This window comes from Calidris pugnax, unplaced genomic scaffold, assembly GCF_001431845.1.
Source record: "Calidris pugnax isolate Ruff unplaced genomic scaffold, ASM143184v1 scaffold103, whole genome shotgun sequence".
NCBI lineage: Eukaryota > Metazoa > Chordata > Aves > Charadriiformes > Scolopacidae > Calidris > Calidris pugnax.
In genome coordinates this window covers 11,603,006-11,621,837 of record NW_015090990.1, presented here as the reverse complement: position 1 = coordinate 11,621,837, position 18,832 = coordinate 11,603,006, and the positions used below count along the sequence as shown (strand labels likewise).

General features: G+C 35.0%; 1 protein-coding gene across 3 annotated transcripts in view; it reads left to right on the top strand.

Annotated features, from left to right (window-relative positions):
- Positions 1-18,832, top strand: part of CCDC141 (coiled-coil domain containing 141) — a 91,835-nt gene that overhangs the window by 3,561 nt on the left and 69,442 nt on the right. For 2 of the 3 annotated variants that reach the window (XM_014954481.1, XM_014954483.1), the window contains exons 2-3: positions 2,639-2,871; positions 4,554-4,676. In XM_014954481.1, coding sequence (XP_014809967.1) covers positions 2,770-2,871; positions 4,554-4,676 — 225 coding nt within the window. In that variant the 5' untranslated portion in view covers positions 2,639-2,769. Of the gene's footprint in view, positions 1-403; positions 419-2,638; positions 2,872-4,553; positions 4,677-18,832 lie in introns of those variants that run through there. The other variant, XM_014954482.1, reaches the window with a different exon arrangement.

Sequence of the window (18,832 nt, the reverse complement as noted above, 5' to 3'; positions counted from 1 at the left end):
AGATAGGCCCTTTTCCTATGCATAACTCAAAACTGTGATTAGTGCACTTCCCTTGCCACACATGAGAAAAAGCTGCTGATAAGACACACTCCATGTTGAAAACGAAGTGAGTTTTATCACATTTACCTCTCAAATCCTTTTTAGCTACAGTTGTTACAGATAATACCTGACACTATTTACACTAGAGAGACTTGATCTTCTTTTCTGTTTCCCTGAGATTGTTTCCTTCGTTCATTTGTTCAGTTTTGTTGTTTCTTGCAGACAGCTGGCAAATGCTACTTTCCTGTTGTCCTTCTTACTCTCGTCTTTCACACAGCAGTGTAAAGGGAACATATTTGTCTCTGCTGACACAGCCTGCCTGTTTCTGCTTCTAGCAGGATTTTTGTTTGTTTCAGACAGAGGAATAGATGACAGATAGGTAAGTAAACAAGACAAAGGCATGCTTGTTAAAATTTTTTTCCCTGGACACAGCTGAAATGGATCATCATGCAATGCCAAAATCCTCAACTTTTTCTCCCAGGATTTGCTATAAGATAGCTTCTGATTCCTTGCTACCTTTCCTCTGTCTGCTACTCTGATGTTTTCCTGTATCTATCTTGTATGCTTAGCGTAAACCAAATAAATACAATACTCATCTGTTTGTTATCAGACATGTCGAATTACTTGACTCAGCTGCTGCTGAACTTGCTTATGGTCAATTTCTTGAGTGTGGTGGTTTTCCATGATTTCCAGCTGTCAGCACCATGAAAAATGATTCCTCATTTAACCTGAGTGAAAAACAGCTCTCGTGTCTGGCTACCCTAGTGAGATGATGGATTGGCGCAAATTGTGCCATGAGACGATACGCTTAAAATGTGCTTCTGAGAGAACAAAAACTCAAGGGCATACTTTGGCATACTACAAAAATTGGTTTGAATCTCCTTTTATAAGACTAACAAGAGGTCAGGCTGGTTTTTTCCTATCAGTTTTTCTAGCAGTTAAGTCCTGTTTGTTCTCAGTCCTGCCTGTGGGGTGAAAATTCCAAAGTTGCTTGTCTTCAGAAAGTTTTTTGGAAATCTTGATTATTTAGCAAGCTTTGTACAATGAATCTGTCTTCTGTCCAAAGCAAAATAGAGTGTGCTCTTCTGTTTCAATTTTGAGGTTTTCTTCAGGACTTCTATCCTCCAGTTTTTGTTGGCCAATAAATTTCAAACATTTTGTTCTGCTATGCCTATTACGTGAGTATCTACTTGAGTCTCATTAATATCTAGGTAATGTTCCAGTGGCAGGGGTCCATGGACCTCTCTCAGATGTTACAAGGAGTTTCGAAAAACTGTGATATTTGTTCCCTTCTTAGCAGCCTAAGGGTTTATGGTACTGTTTTGTCACAAGGGATGGGAAAATTGTTGGTTTGATTTGCCAAGCCCATTTAGATCAGCATAATCCACTACAATTTGCTTCTGGATACCCTGTTTGAAGTTTATGGTTTGAAGATGGTGATCAGATTAAGATTATAATCTGCCAACAATTGTGGGATGGGGAGGGGAGAGGACAGGGGGAAGAATGAATGAACAAACAAAAAATCCCAGACCTTGACATATCTGTTCAAATTCCCTGTAGCTACCCAAATTTTCTTGCACTCCAAAATATTTTAGAATGTTCTTCCAGATCTTGCTTTTGTTGCAGGTATGTCTGTTCTGGTTTACAATTAGAAAATCTAGTTTATATAAAAACCTCTCTAAAAGTTAGATATTTTTAAACAAATCAAGCAAGCAGATGCTTAGAGGAGAGTTATGCATGTAGTTTCTCGGGTGGAATTGTGTTTCCAGAGTGACCTGCAAACCTAAACACCAGTGTCACTTTCTCAGCTGTTCTGTGGAAGGATACCTAGCAGCTGCTGTCTCATACTGTAGGCTACTGTGGCATGCTCTGGGCTTCTGGCAATGGAATTAGTATGCCTGACCAATACTGTGATTTAAATGTGTCTATTCATTTCCCTGGACTGAATAAAAAAGTGGAGTTTAAACAACTATCAGAGAGGTCTTCCTTATGCTTGTTTAGAACAAAATGGAGACTATAGAAACAACTGATGATTAAATTGAAAAGCAAATAAATTATTTTAATCTTAAGCAGGAATAAAACACTACTTAAGAATTCACACAAAGTACTTGGTTTCAAGTACTCTTGTTGTTACGGTCACTATACTTTAAAATATTTTTGGATTAAAAGTCCCCTGTCTGTTTTGATTCAGCATCTGACTTAACATACACATGTTCATCCTGTTTAAATACTTTGACTCGGTGGAAGAATTCTGTTGAGCAAATATATTCAGTAACTAGTAAAGGATAAAATATTTTACTTATAGAATGTGAAAATGTAGACACTGTGGTTGCATGTTTTGAAACCTCAAACCACTGGGTTTGTTTTTACAGACTCAATAGTAGATTTTTTTCTGGCCATTTTAATTTAAGAATCTTTCTTCCTTTGGTTAGCCAGTGTCAGGTGATGTTCATGGAAGAAGCCCTTCACACTTGAGATGGTGACAAAAAAGAACAGGCAGTTTAATGCTACCAAACTAGGGGTGTGTCAAATCTCTCTCAAGAATGATAAACTCAATGGAGTTGTCTATTTTTAACCTCCTGTTCTTTCCTTTTGGCAGACTAATCGGTGTTAGCTGAGCTGTTTCGCTGAATGAATCCAAGCAACTCTGCTGCTTTGTGAAATGGACAGCAGACCTCACAAGAGCGTTTCAAGTCTGCTTTAATATATGAAGTCCCATTTTGAAACACCATGTCCAATGAAGACAGTTCGGAGCAGAAGCTTTCTACAACAACAGTCAGTTCAGTTGCTGTTCAGGCTGGGGATGCCAGTATTGTTATAGCTGTGCTTAAGGTAAGGCAGCAATTTCTAACATGTCTGTTCTTGGTTTTCTGCTACTCAGTGATAACTACTTCTTTTATATGTTCCGTGAAAATGAATAATTAGCATAAGATAAGGCAAGGTCATTTAGTAAGTTAATATGTAAAAGAGCTTCCTTGGAAGTTAATCTTTGTTTCTGTTCTCAAGTTCTGTTTGTGTTTTGGTTTGGTTTTGTGTTGTGGTTGTGGGTTGTTTTTTTTAATAGAATAAATAATTTGGCCAAAATATGTAGGCTCTTAGATGTAAGGAATTCCTCTTACTTTTTAAACAGAGTGAGAGATAAATGCGGAGTGCCATGAAAATGGGTTGATAAGCATGATGTTACTTTTAATCATAGTTGAGACTCCTCAAGAATTATTTTTAAAACTAGGTAATAATTTTACACAATAAGTAGTCTACCAACTCCACAAATCCGGATTGTGTGTCTTTTTTTGAAGTATTTGCTGGGGGCAAAAAAAAGCCTAAACCTGATAATGAGTGGTTATTTTTGTAAGCTGTAAATTCACATTCCCAAGTGTTTCAGTAGAAGCGCTTGTATATGTTTAGGTGCTTATAAGCACTGAAAGGCCTGTTCTGTGAGCTGGAACCCGCACCTACAGCTTGCACAAGATTTGGCATGTGGAGTAAAGCTGGATGCCTAGGTACTGAATCCCAGCTGGAATTTATTGGCAATTTAATTCTTCATTCTCCAGGCAACTTGGAAAACATGCTGGCCTCAGCTACTAGAGTTTGTCTGTAATGCAGAATAAGGTGATAATGAGTTGGGCTGTCACTGAATTAGGGTGGTTATTCAGGATGAGGTTGGTTGTGCAAGCAGGAAAGTTCTCACCCTTCCTGGTAGACTCTGGCTGCCTCTGCAAGGGAGTAATTTTGTTGCAAGGAGGCTTAAGCTTAGGGTGAAGACATTTATTTTTTCCCCTGTGTGCTGTGGGAACCATGCTAGCCTCCAGTGATATGACTGCTTTGTTCCTTATCACCATCCTCTCTGAGTTGTACTTGTCAGACTGTAGCAGTTTCACAACACAGTGAGGAAAGAATTAGCTATACTTTGGGTTGCTATTGAGCTTCTGTTCTTTGTGTATTCTCCAGGAAACAATGAGAGATTGCTGGTTGGGTTCCTGTTCTGAAGGCCTGCTGCTTGTAGTGCAATCTCTCTCTAGATATATATTCAGTATACAAGTATGTTGGATCTGTGTGGTAGAAATAAGATTTGGTGTTATGGTCTTTGCATCTGCTGTAATATATTTGTAACTTCTGCCCACCCTCCACCCACCAAGTTTCTCTAAGTATCTATGCAATCTTCAGCTGAAAGGGGAGATGAGTTGGAGAAGTGTTTTTTGGCTCATTGTGGTAATCTTACTCTTCACAGGCAAAACCAAAATGGCAGTAGCTATTGTCTTCACAGGCAAAACCAAAATGGCAGTAGCCATTTTGTAGGTAAGACTAGAGTCTGGGATTTTGATACCTATTTCAAATTAAACTAAGCTTATATTCTATCCTCAAGTGTCTTCATTCTGGAGTTGAATAAATGTCTATGAGTCCCTGTGCTCCTTTGACCATGGGAAGTATGTGTGACCTGAGAGGCTGTGTGAGTAAAAAAGAAAAATGAAGGAAAGCTTGCGTTTCTGAAGGCTGAAATTGTTTACTTATTACAGTGTGGAAAATGGGTGAAGCTTCAGCTGGCCGAATCAACACCAAATTTATTAGAAATTGGCAGCAACCAAGATGAGACCAAAAAACTACTGCAAGATCATGAATTCCTCCTAGCTAAACTTAAGGTAAGATGTGAAAAGAACACACAGAAATACATCTAGTCATTACAGTTCAGGTACAACAGTTGACGTAGCTGCCTGGACTACCTGTTGCAATGTGTTTTCAGTTAAGATCCATATACAAAAAGTATGTTCAGCTTTCGTCAGTGTAACAGGTCAAAGTTAGGCCTCTGCACTGGAAAAATATTCTAAGTGTGAATTACTATTTTCTGACAACAGCAGTAAAGATGCTTTAAACATTACTTCAAATCAAGCGAGAAATTCCTATGGCCCTCAGTAACTGTTAAATATAATGGAATATCAATTATTTTTTATTCTCAAATGTTATGAAAAGCTTGATTAGTTTGTAGCAGCTGTAAACACGAGCAAGCTCTTTGTAAGTGTGGAGTAGATATTTCAGGCATATTTTTATTGAATATTAACTGATGTAAATTACTGTAAAAATGATATTGTAACATTAAATGTTGCTTGTCTTGAGCTAGGAAGATTTTAGCTAAGTAACAGACCTAAAAATCAGATTTTAGCATACTTGAGAGCAGATTATAACAACACTGACACTTGGACACAGAGTGACATGCTTGCATGAAAAAGCTAAATTATATTAAATGCGTATGTTTGACACTGGAAAGAGCTTAAAGGCACTCGAGTAAATTTTTTTTTTCATTATTTTATAGGGCAGATTGACTTTATATGTGTAGACAAATTCCTCTAAAATCTTGGAGTTGTGCATAACAATTTATCTTAATAGATTCCACGCCTTTTTTTTTTTTTTTTTTGAGATTACATAAAATTCAGATCTGAAAAAGCAAACATGATCTGGATAGGATCAAGTGCACTTTATTTAATACTAGGATAGGATTAAATGCATTTGATTTAATACCAGTGACTATGTGCTTCCCCAGTCATTATAAATCTCAAACATATATGAGGTAATTTTAGTACAGAATATAGAGAATGTAATCTAATGGTGCATAGTGTGCATATTTTGAATACTATGAAGAATAGCATTACAAAACAAAAAAACCCCTACCAAAAACCCAGAGAGTGTGGTTCTGTTATCTTTACTTATGCAAGTGCCTCATCTTTATTGCCATCAGTGCTACACTCAGGCCTTCTTGGAACAAGCTTCTGTATCCTGTTCAGAATGAGCTGAGTTCTTACACACCGACAACAGAAGGAAAGCTGAGTTTTGTCTCCTAAATAAATAAATAAAATTAGATTGGGAAAAGAAATAGTAATTCCAATCTTTAAAAGAAAAACAAAGATTCAAGTAACATTTTACCATCAAGTCAAACCTTAGTGTTATATATTTATAATAAATATTGTTTGCTAAAGGGAAGAAAATAATATAAGTTTTAATCTAAGAGAGACCTTGTAGGTGTTACTGCAAACTTGTAAGGACATGAACAAGGACAGTAAAACAATGTCCTCTCTGTAGACTCCAGCTTGAAATCATTGTATTAAAGAAAACAGAAAGAAAAATTAAAAAACAAAAATCAGCTCCAAAAAGCTGAGGAAATATTTAGGTGCATCCTCAAGCTGCTATTCCATTTTTGCTTTAAAAGCTTTAAACCTAAATAAAGTTTTGGATTTTTTTTTTTTAATTAAAAAAATACTTAGTGAAAAATAAAACAATCCAAAAGCATTTCATGCTCTCTGATGCTCGTGTAAGTGTTTGACTTTCTATTCCTATTAGTCTAAATGCATGGAATCCTAAGTTTGTTTTCTCATTTGGTAGTGTTTAACTAATTTTCTGCTCACAATAAATAGCAAAATAATAAAATAATCACAAATAGTTTAGTTCATATTGATAAAAATGCTAAAATTTTTCACCCCTATTTGTGAGATCTTACGACTGATTGCTTGATTATATCTGATTATATCAGATCAAAAAACCTGTTATGCATAAATTGTTAAAGAATACTTATCATCCAAATATATCAAGAACAAATACTTATTTCATGTTTTATACCTGCAGTCCTTGCAAAATTCAGCATTGATTAATGACCACTATATAAAAGGATTAAGTTAAAAATGACTATTTTTTCCTCAGTAATTTAAGAGCTGCAATAATATAGGACTGCAATATCATTATAATTTTGTAATGATTGTACATTTTTCAGACACGATCCCTTCTGTCTTATAGTAAGCTGTTAACACTTGTGAGTAATTATTCAGTCTTAAGTTACTAAATTGACTCATCAAAAGTTTTTATAAGGACAATTCTGAGTCTTTGAAGTATTGATAAGAGTAATTTTTTTTCACTTAGCATTTGTTAATGAATAATGTATTATTTATATGAAGATGGATAAAGAGGTAGTAATGTTTCAGTCTTCAATATTATAAAGATTTAGTTACTTGGGGATAAAAAAATTTAGAAATCTGGGCAGGAAGGAGTTGAAAAGATGACACAAAGTTGCAGTTGTTACAGGGTCCTTGTTTTGATGATGCTCAGTATATGTAATTTTAACAATAATGAATTATACAAATACCTGAATGTTCTCCCACCTGTGATCTTATCCAGTGCAGTTTTCAATTCTTCCATACCAGCTGCGAGTTACTATTTTCATTGACTGACTTGTTCCAACTGGCTCTGTCAATGATAGCCTATGGTAGCTTATAATGTATTTATTTTTACTCTAAATTAGATCTTGGGATTTGGAGTTCATTATGAATAATCTAAAAAAAAGGTAAAGATGACACAAAAGTCTTGTGCTCAAGGAAACTTGTTCCAGTTATATGGTGACATTGTGATATTTTATTTTAGGATTACATATACTTTTAAAACCCTTATATGCAACCATAGTAATGCCAATATGGCATATAGCAAATGATAAATACCTTGGTAGAACAGCACATTTATGAAAACAAAGGCTTCCATAAAATAAATTATGAATATCCATCAAAAAAGATTGTTTATTTCAAAATGGTGTATTCATTACACATGATTTGAATTGCCTCCATGATTAAACTTGTATGAATTTGAAAAGTTGCTAAATGCTGTATTAGCTTTGTTTATCAGTCTGTAACTTTTCAAAGAGGATTAGAAAGCTACATTATAGCAAGAGGAAAAAAGTTTGTATTTTTGCACCATGTTAAATTTAAAAGAAGGGAGGATGAAATCCTTATGTTTTTAATTTTAGAGCTAGAAATGGTTTACAAGTAGAGAACAGTATAATTAAGAATTTCTCCACTTGGATCTCCAGGAAATGTATATGATTTTGTATATTGTGGAATTTTTTCAGTCATCTGAATTTTAAGTACAACAGTGAGGAAGATTTGAATTGTTTTTCTTCTTTATTGTAGTATTAAAAAAATACCAAATAAATCATGTTTCCTAACAGATATGCATATATGTATCCAGTATCAGTAACTTAGCTGATTAATTCAATCCAATTCAAAGATGAGTTTTTGTGCAATACAGGCAAAAGTTCCTGAGCCAGCAATGGTTTGAATGTGAAACCAGTCCTGCTTAAGAGGAAGGAGTAGATGATTAATACTAAATGCATCTTTGGTATTGTTGCTAAAGAAACTATGGACTTTTAGAAGATAGTTTATGGAATAATTGACCATGTTGGCATTATCCAATGCTATTTTGAAAACTCATTCTTGGGTTTGATCATCCTTTTTGCTTTTTAACTTCAGTATTCTCATTCCAGTGTATGTAAGTTCAAAAAAGTCCATTGTAAGTTCAAAATATTCAGGCAAAATTCTTTCATTGAGTTCATACATTGAGGACTCACAGATGTAAGTAAAGACAAAATTTGGCACTGTGACCCATGATCAGTTTATAGTACCTCTGGTGCTAGAGGAAAAAGAACATAATCCAGCTCACCGTTCCAGGGAATTGTTTTTGACTTAGCAATGTTAACAGGAACTAAAAAATCTAAACAACCACTTGGACGCTCAGTAATGCATATGGTACTTTAAAGGGCAATAGGAACAGACCTATTGAATGAAAAAGCAGTAATTTTTAGAACATTTCTTTACTAAACAAAGAACATGTCCATGATGTTTACAAAAACTAGTTAAAATTCTTTTCAGCGCTCTTGAAACTTCTTGAAACTATGTATAACATTGATGTCCTTTATAAAAGAAATTATTTTCTTTGGTTTTGTTGAATTGTCATACTAACTACTAGTAGCCCAGAAGACTAATGGAACTTGTTTAGCAACAATAATTTGAGATAAACTACAGTTCAGTTTCTTAATTTTGTTCAACAATGCCTAATTCACCAGGAAAAATTGTTTGTTTGTCATTTTTTTCCAGGCAAATTTACAAATTTGTTTTCCCTTAGATATACATTTGGTGTTTGTAAGTGTTAAAGAATTACATAATCTTTTATAATTGATGAATTCATTTGACAGGTCTAGATGCTGCTTAAATGTACACTTAAACGTATTCATCGTTGCAGGTTCCATGAACTGAAATAAAATGTTTCTTTTGAGTATGGTTAAGAATTAAACATAACTGTTTTCAGGTTTGGAATCATAGCCCTTTCTCTTAGTGATTTCACCCTTCAGTAGTCTCAACTAATATGCTCTGATTCTAAACTAATATATTCTGTTTCTGTTTTGCTAAATTAGACCATATCAGCAGTAACAGTTTTGTTGAAAACATCAACTTCTGTGATTTCATGCAGGTTTCCTTCCCTATGTTTGCCTCATCCTTGTTTAGATGACCTTCAGCAGGTTTATATGTTCTGGAAATGTAAATATATGAATATTTTGATATCTCATTCTTTACAATTTCAAAAAAATGTCAGAAGAACGAAAACCAGAAAAGCTTGAGACAAAGTTTCCAGGAGGTAAAATGGTATTGATTGCATTGTGCATACACGCTGCTCTGCCTTCCTTCAGTTCTCCATAATCCAGTTGTTTCCAACAGAAACCCAATCCGGAGGTAACATGCTTTCTTAGTGTTTGAATCTCCTAATATTAATGCTTTCTGGATAATTAAAAAAAAAAAAAAAAAGATTCTGTGTCTGTTGCTCTGCTTTTGGCTATGACAATGTTAAAATCCCCACTAAGGCAAACAGCAGCATTCTTGGTTTGTGGCCAAAGTTCTGGTTTTTATCATGAAACAGACTGTGGTAGAACTGCTATAAAGCAGAACTAAATGTAGCCTATGAACTTAAGTTTAAAACCAACACTGTTATTAATTTGTTTCATGAACCTGAAGATTTCTCCTAATTACTTTATTTACTTCAATTCATGGAGCATAAAATGCAAAATAGTAATTTATATGCTAGTGTTCAAGAAAAACAAATTAGAAAATTACATTCTTCAAAAAGTGGTAGTATAATATGCTCACTTTTTGCATTTGGTATCTTTAAGTCTTTCAGTTATTTAAAGTAAAAATATTTTCATAATGCTTTCTTTTCAGTAAATTTGTTATGGAAGAAATGTTTTGTTAATATCTTCTGAATGATTTACAATTAATTATTAAGGTTCCCAACAGTACAATTAGTAGCAAAGTTCAGCTGCATTTTCATTGTAAAGCAGAGATGATTTTTGCAAGTGATTTAAAAAAAAAATAAAAAGGAGGGATTTAATAAATACGTTTTTCAATATTTGATTAGCTCACTCGCCAGTTTCAATATTTGCATGTACAAAATTCCTACTGAAATAGTATTTGCCTCAAAATAGTTTTATGGCTACATTCTAGGCTTCAAGTTAATAACTATTTGTGTTGTATAATTGCAGCACTACCTAGTAACAATGATTAATTGTAGCAGCATCTCAGTGACAAGGATAGTTTATACCTCTGAAAATTGCAAGTTACAATATTCACTGTAAGAATCTGAAGCTGGACCTTTGTACTATGTGAAACATGAGCTAAAGTGTGAAATTTGGCCCATAATAATAATAATAAGTATAGGGAAGGAAGAAGGAAAGAAACCACAGAATAGGATCAGGGCTTAGAGATAGACTAGGTATAATTCTGTAATTATGGGAAATGTGTGATCCAGTCAGATGCACACACGAGTCAGCTCAAACAATTTTACAAGCCCTACCTCTTTTTCAGGAAATAACGACAGACAGAAATAGGTGGAAAAAGAAATGAAAGGCAGAGAGTTTTCAAAAAATCTCTCATTCCAGAGCAATCAAATATTCAGTTCTGATTAGAATGTTGCTCATTGGAAACAATCTGGTCATGAATCTCATCATGAGTTGGTGAACCTGAAATGAACATGATCATGAAAGGAAGAGGATCGGGAGGAAGCAGGTGAACTTCAGTAGTATAATAACAGAAATATTCTGAAGTTCAACAATCCAAATATAAGATCATGAAGTTAAAGTTAATAGCAAGTATTTCTGTTCCAGCCTTAAGTTTACTTCTTTACTGTATAACAGCTTTTAACAACCATGGCTGTGGAAGCAGTGTAAGAGTGAAAGTGCTGAATTTGACCTATTTTTAGTTTATGTATTTTCATCTTGGATTCAGGGAATTGTCAGAGTTGGAAGGGACCTCTAGAGATCATCTAGTCCAACTCCCCTGCTAAAGCAGGATTGCATAGAGCACATTACTCAGGACTGAATCTAATATTCTTTGTTTCAGTTCTATGATATGTTAATCATAATTCTGTTGTGGGCTATATTTGCATTCCTAACTTTATACATATATATATATGCATGCTATATGCAGAGTGATTTTCAGCTAACTTATAACCAAATTCCAAATCACAGATTTCTGTGAATGGTTGCAATAATTATGATGGCAAGTTCAAAAAAAAAGAAAATGTAATTTTTATTCATAATTCAATTAGCTAGCATAAACAATGTTGAATTGAAAGTACTTGAAGATACAGCACCCTGCAATGGTTGCTTACTTTAAGATTGACTGACCATTCTCCTAATTAATGCTTCTAAGCACCTGTTAGAAAAAATTATTTGTGCAGAGCTTGCTACAAGTAGTTTATGTCTAAAAGAAATGCCCAGGGGCAGCCTTGCACGAGCTACCCAAATGGGTCTGACATTGTTGTCTTAGCGCTGTTTCTGAGTTGCCAGAGCAAGGTGGTGGTGATTATTCTGCCTGTTCATTCAGTACTTTGTACTTTTTTTGAAGCTATTGAAAGTCAGATCCATCTCAAGAAAAGCAGAAATGATCAATGTGTTTTGGCCAGGAAAAAGGGTAAAATGCTTTCCACTGTACACCTTTTATATTATATATGGAAACTTTACTGGTTTGGGAGAAACTGCTAGATATTTTTAAAGAACTGTTTAAGTTAAACTCTACATAAAAATGTGAGTGAATTGAACACTAGCAGTTTTACTGAAAGATAGGTTTTTCATACAGTAAAGGGGAAACCAAAATCTATAATTATTACATGAAATTAAAGAATAACAGAAACATACCTTAAATGTGCACTGTTTGCTTACTTATTTTTTCCTCAAAGCATTACTTACTTTGACAGGTTTTAAGTATTTCTTAAGTGGTGTACAAAGGTGAAAGCAAGGCAGTTCCTTGGCCGCAGAGCCAAGAAAGCAATTTTTTTCTCTTCTATGAATAATATATACTGCCTAAAAAACATTTCATAAGCCGTGGAATGAGCATGAATTGCTAAGTGCTGCAGTATAACTATTTCCTGCACTATATTTTGTCTGGGGTTTTTTTGTTGTTATATTTTGTTTGGGTTTTTTGTTTGTTGTTTTTACTTATCTAAATTGAATTGTAGGAATTAAAGTTTAGGAATTAAAATTCAAAACACAGCTAAAGCATAAATAAGGAAATCCAGTTACACTTAAATAAAGCAGGAATGGGTCAAATAAGTATATTAATCATTCTAGCTGTATATGCTATAATTATGCTTCTTTACTCCAGTAACTTTAGATATTATTTATATTTGCATATTAGTATATATGCAGGTTATATTTGCATGTAAGTGAAGAATGAACATTTTTTCAAGCTCAAGACAATGCCAAAACTCTAATTGGAATCGGTACTGGACAAGTACTTCTGTATATAAATGAATGAAGGTGGCACCATGAAACTATTCAACTAGAAACACCAAGGTAAAGGAGCAATTGATAGGTATCTGAAGACGTTAAAACGGTATTATCACAGAATCACAGAATGGTTAGAGTTGGAAGAGACCTTAAAGATCATTGAGTTTCCACCCCCCAGCCATGGGCAGGGACACTTCACACTAGAGCAGGTTGCTCAACGCCCCATCCAGCCTGGTCTTGAACACTTCAGGGGGAATGGGGCATCCACAACTTCTCTGGGCAACCTGTTCCAGTGCCTCACCACCCTCACAGTAAAGAATTTCTTCCTACTATCTAACCGAAACCTTCCCACTTTCAATTTAAAACCATTACCCCTCATCCTATCGCTACACTCCCAGATAAAGACGCCCTCCCCATCTCTCCTGTAGGCCCCCTTCAGGTACCGTATCGTGTACGGTAATGGAAAAACTTCTGGACACTTTGCTGTATATGGGTAATGTAGTAAATGGGTTATTAGAAACCTATGTTGTTTCTGGTTTGAATGTTATGAGTTCTGACAGCCTGTCTATCTTATGCTTACACCTTGTATAGACACCTGTGATGAACTAGCTTAGATGAATTTAGCTTTAGATGAACTAGCTTAGACATAGCAGTATAGCAGCAGTAGTATGAACCTGCCGCCTCCACTAAAATTGTCTGCCAAAATTTAGTTGCATACCTTTAGAAATTTTTCTAGGAATCAGTGTCCATCAAGAACAGGGTTTGTTCATTTTCAGCTGGTGCATTTCTTGTGCTTGAAGCCCTATAATGCTCAGTTAAATTCCAAGAATCCTGTGGCAAGAAGTGGTAAGTTGCAATAGGATTGTTCTCAGATCTTTTTTGAGCAGCACTGCACTAAAGGATTTATGGTTTAGATACTTGGGGGCCAAGCATTTCTGCTTTCAGTGAAGATACAGTGAAAGCAATAAAAACAACTGCACTAGCGCCGAGTTCTAGGCAACTGAGCCTGCACTGCATTGGATGAGTGACTCAAAATTTACTGTAAGCGTGTCTTCACCAGCTGCACTCCAAAGGGATACCATAGCGTAGACTTACTCGTTGCTGCACTGCTTTCTCTGAAACAATACTGTTGTAAACTGGCAGCACTGTGGATGCTCAAATGGGTAAGGATGGGAGACAAGATTAAAAAACAGGAGAGGCTTGATTAAACTAGAGATGTCTGCAGTTACAGTAAATTTAATATTAGAGCTTGTTATTATTGTTGTAGTAAATACAGGTGTTGCAATATATACTTTTCTATAACAGTATGATTCTTGCACAGTGCCACGAGTTTCAAACAGTTTATGAATTTTTGTGATACAATGTCTCACAGCATTTTCACCTGGTACATTGTTTTATAAATGATTCTTTGGGAGTAAGCTTTCCCAGTGAAGTGGGTGTTAATTTCAATTTAATACAATATGATGAGGTCTTGGTGATCTATATTGTCTTAAAAAAATGCTTAAAGGCAATCAGCAGTAAATATTTTGAGCAATGGTATTCAACATATTGTTAACTCACCACTTTGATCCAGTGTCGTAGTGAGATAACTGGAGGGGAGGCTCTTGCACCCGCCACAGGTGTTGCTGGCTCAGAAATGCATTTCTTCTGTCCCAGGTTCTCCTGTATGGCTCCTGTTTCCTCTTTCCTTTTCTCAGCTCTGATTATGTACAGCCAGGGTAAGAGTGACCAATGCACACAGAGAAATGCCATATGTGCAATGGACAGATCTTTCCTGTGCTCTAAGCAGTTCAAAATATTTGACTACGGAGCAAGTATGACTTGACTTTTCAGGCTTGATCAGTCTATAAGATATATTTGGGTTTTGGGGTTTTTTTTTTTTATTCTTTTTTTCATTGCTACATAAACTGGCTTGAGGACTTTAAAATCCATAAATTCAGTAGTTTTCCTATTGAAGATTACACTGAAATGAAATGTGAAGCTCAAATGCACATACTTCAGTGAAACTTTTGCAGCCCTGCATAAGATTTACCAAGATTTAGAAATATTATGAATAGTGCATGTCTTGATATGATCCTTGCAGTAGAAAGTGTCTTTTTTTTTCTCTAAAGCTAATCTTAGCAATGTAACATTTAAAGGTAATGTTGTTGAAATGAGATAATTCTGTAGCAGCAGAGACATACAAATATCTTAGCATGTTTGAAAACAACTTTGTAGCCTGTAGACTACAGCTAAAAATGCCTACCTATAAATAAAAGGGTAAACTGTGTGTTACAACATGAAATAATTTTAACTTAATAGTTAAAAATAATAAAAAACCATGACCTTTCATATTCTTCAGAAACTTTGGAGGTAAGAATCTGTGATGAAGCACAGGACTTATAGCAAAAAAAGAAGTAGTTTGGGAAGCGATAAGCTACCTTTGGGTTATCTCAGCCCTGGACTGGAATATCTGCTGAAATGACCTTGGACAAAATGCAGAGGCAGGAAAAAAAAAAAACAGAGGACAAATGCCTTTTTCAGTAATAACTATCTCTGAGGCAGAGTGGTCTGTACACTCCACACTGCCTTATGTTTGTCCTCACATGGGAAATGACTGATTCAAGAAACAACCCCATAGTTTCCCTCTTTGCTAGAGCCACATTTTGCAGGCTGGAAATAAATTTGGGGCTTTCACAGGGACTCCAGCTTTCTGCAAGCCTCTTGAAGTGGCTGGAAAGTGAGGGGATGGGGATCTCACCCATGGTATCAATTGCTAAAACTGTGGGTTTGGTTTATCCCTTGCACGTTGAGAGTAGGTAGCTTCCCACAGAAGTAAGTATCCTCACTGGTTTCTAATGTTCTCACCAAATTTTAGAACAATTCAAATGATGAAAATTTAAACACCACATAAAAGTGAATTGACATTTAGTACTTGAACTCTGACATGAACTTGCACTTCCTACTGAAGATCATGCAGGTGAATAAAAATCAAAGAATCAAAAAGCCAATTGCGCATAATTTGTTGTAGGACATAAGCCCTAAATTTTAGGTCTGTTTTAAAGCAGACTTTAGGATGTAACAGCCATTTCCTAGCCTTGGGTGATAAATGACAAGAATGGAGAATGACGCATTTGGCATATGAAATCTTTGTTAATTATTTTTGTTTTCCTATTCATGGTCTCTTCCTATGCTTTCATTTATCAGTAGTTAAGCTATTGAAAATATGAACAAAAATTCATAAACCTTATTTATTTTCCATTTTTACAGCTTTTTCAAAGCTGTATTTCCTGATTCACTTCTTATTTCCTGATTCATGTTCCTTCTAGAATATTCTCTTTCTAAACGCAAAATAATATTAGTGTTGAATTTGGGTTTTGATATGAGTGCTATCGCTTTGAGTACACTGAGCTGTCAGGAAAGAGGGAAGCATTTTTGTGTGTCCTGTGAGAGACAGAGCTCTAAGCATTTTACATTATCATGTATAGTTAGAAAATGTTGATTATTTTGATGAAATTAGACAGAGAACAAAGCAGTATTACATGTAACTTATTGCTAATTTTCCCTTTTGTGTCTGAAAAGCTAGTCAAATTATCCTTGACTGTGTCTTCATTGTACAAAAATATTGTTTTATACTGTCTTTTTATTGGGGTAGCCTTTTAAAATTCTCTTGCAAGCAGTCTGGCTGTGTTTTCAAAACAGATTTTGAGAATCAATGTCTAGGTCTGTTTTGAAGGAATGTAAACGTCCTATCCTGCCTCTATGTGGTCTGTGAAATGTAATGAATTGTAAGAGGAACAGCTGGCACTAGAAATGAATTGGAAAAATGAAATACATTTATTGAATGTATAGACTATTTGAAGAGTATCGTATAATAGTTATGTGTGCTCATTTACCTCTCGGCAAATGGCTTCAATCAAAGAAATTTTTCATTAGCATTCCTTGTGCAAAAGCTTAGAAACAAATTTAGTGGCATAATTAGTAAGATGAGAATGAAAGAGCACATGAGGCTACCTACTTTACTGGCATTATATAACACAATAGAAATGTGACTGCACTATTGATGATTAATGTAGGTTTGCCTTTGTGCTTGATCGGTTTTTATTGTGAAAATCCTGTGAGTCTGAAGTTAACTAACAAGTGGAAAATAGACGATGGTGCCTGATAAGATGAGCAAAATGGCCTTTCAGATGAAGTAACTTCTTTCTTCCCTTTGGTATTGTATTAACCATTGGAGGTTTTAAGACCATACCTAAAATGTGGTGTTCTCAAGCAAGTGAGAAAATCAAGAAAGAGTTGAAAGAACTGTGTTAGATTGCAGTGAAAGATGGATTTTCATTTACAATTTTCATGAGCTCAGGTCATTAACTTCCTATTATTGTTGTTTTGATGAGGTTGGTATTAAATTTTATTAATTGTATATAATCTCTGTAGTTTAAAAATTATCATGAGTCAGCGCTGTTCTTTTTTTAATTGCTAATAATAAGGATTCTGACTGCTGCATTTAAGACTAGAGAAACACCTGCAGCAGCTCTTAGTTACCCTGTCAAGATAAATATTCTTGAATAAAAGTCGACTGCAGTACTTTGAATTAGATTCCCAAGGCCAGCTGTTTTTCCTGATCTGATTCTTGTCTTATTGTGATATAATGGAGATATAAAAAAGTCACTATCAATAGTTACATCAGAGTGACAGTATCTGTTCCATGCAAATGACCTCATTTAAAGTCAAAGCATCGTTTTAAAGAAATTTTAATTAGATTTCTATTTAAATGCAGAACAGGTAGCATTTGGGGGATTTGAGCTTTTATTCTCATACTATGAGGCAATCATGATGGGGATTCAACAGAACAAAAAGAACTGGGTTTTACAGAAGGATTAGAAAGCAGCAGTTCCCATTCCTGGTATTCAGAAAATAACATGGAGTGTGTATTGTTCTCTAGAACACTGGCTTTTGATTGGATGCTCTTTTTGATGGGTTTTTCACCAAACAATAAGCATGTATTTGTGTTGCTGATAATGACTTTTCTATATACTGTAGAAAAAGATGGGTTGTTTGGAGCTGCTTTTATGCCTGTTAATTTTAGCGCTGTTTGTTTTCATAGTTGGCTGGCTGTAAGGTCAAGTTAAAATTACTATTTCTTAAAAAAAAAAAAAAAAGTTAAATTAAAGCTCCCTAGTTTATTATACTGTTCTCACAGTACTGCTTTTAGAGAGAATTGATGAGCCTCTTCAAGCTGATATCTTTGTCTAGTATACAAGGTCTAGGGAGGACTGGAGGTTATGGTTCCATGTTTAGAAGAATAAAGTTTTCTGCACTTTCCTCTTTTAAGTTGGATGTGTTAGGAGAATTTGAAGTTTTCCCATTCTTTAGCCTTTATTAGAGTCTGTGTCAAGAGAATGAGTTATCATAGATTTTAATTCGCCTAATATAGATTTCTTTTCCCATTACACATTCATGTGATAGCACCTGTAATAACAGCAGAAATAGGCACTTTATTAATTCATACTCATGATAAAACCTGAGATGGGGGTGAGAATATAGAACTAATGCTAATCAATTTTTTTGACACACTAAAGATTTTTAATATAAGCTGGAAATAGCCCAGTAGTTATCTTTCTCAGGGTGAGATTAGTGAAGGGCATGAAACACAGTAGAACAATTTTCTTGACAATAGACTATTATTATTTGGCGGCCAGCTTCAGCAATGCAGCAGGCTGAACTTGAAATATTGCATAAATTTGGTGTTTTTCTCGAGAATATCTACATATGTCCAGGCTACTCTTGTCTGGATTGCATTGGAGTCATCAGAGACTTATAAGTTACCTTGTAAAATTTTAAAGCTTGTAAAGTCAGGTAATGTAATATGATGATCTATGAAAGATCCAAAATACCTGCATTGCTACCACTTCCAGGAAGATCTGTGTTTAAAGAGGTGTAAACCCATTTGAATCTAAATACTAGAGGTAGAACGATAAAATCTCTTAACATGTGTTTTTAGAAGAAATTTCATAAAAATATTGCCTCAAGTGCAGATGAAATTCAGAAGCTTGCTATGAAACATGCAGGAACAGCAATACTCCTGTCACTAGGAAACAGAAGTAAAGCAGGAGTAGGAGACTTGAGGGTAGTTTATTAGACCCACTGGAAAACTATCCTGATATCAGTGGTTTGGATTATGTTTACAGTTTTCTTCTCTCTCTCTTCCCCCCCCCCCCCCCCCTTTCTCCTCCC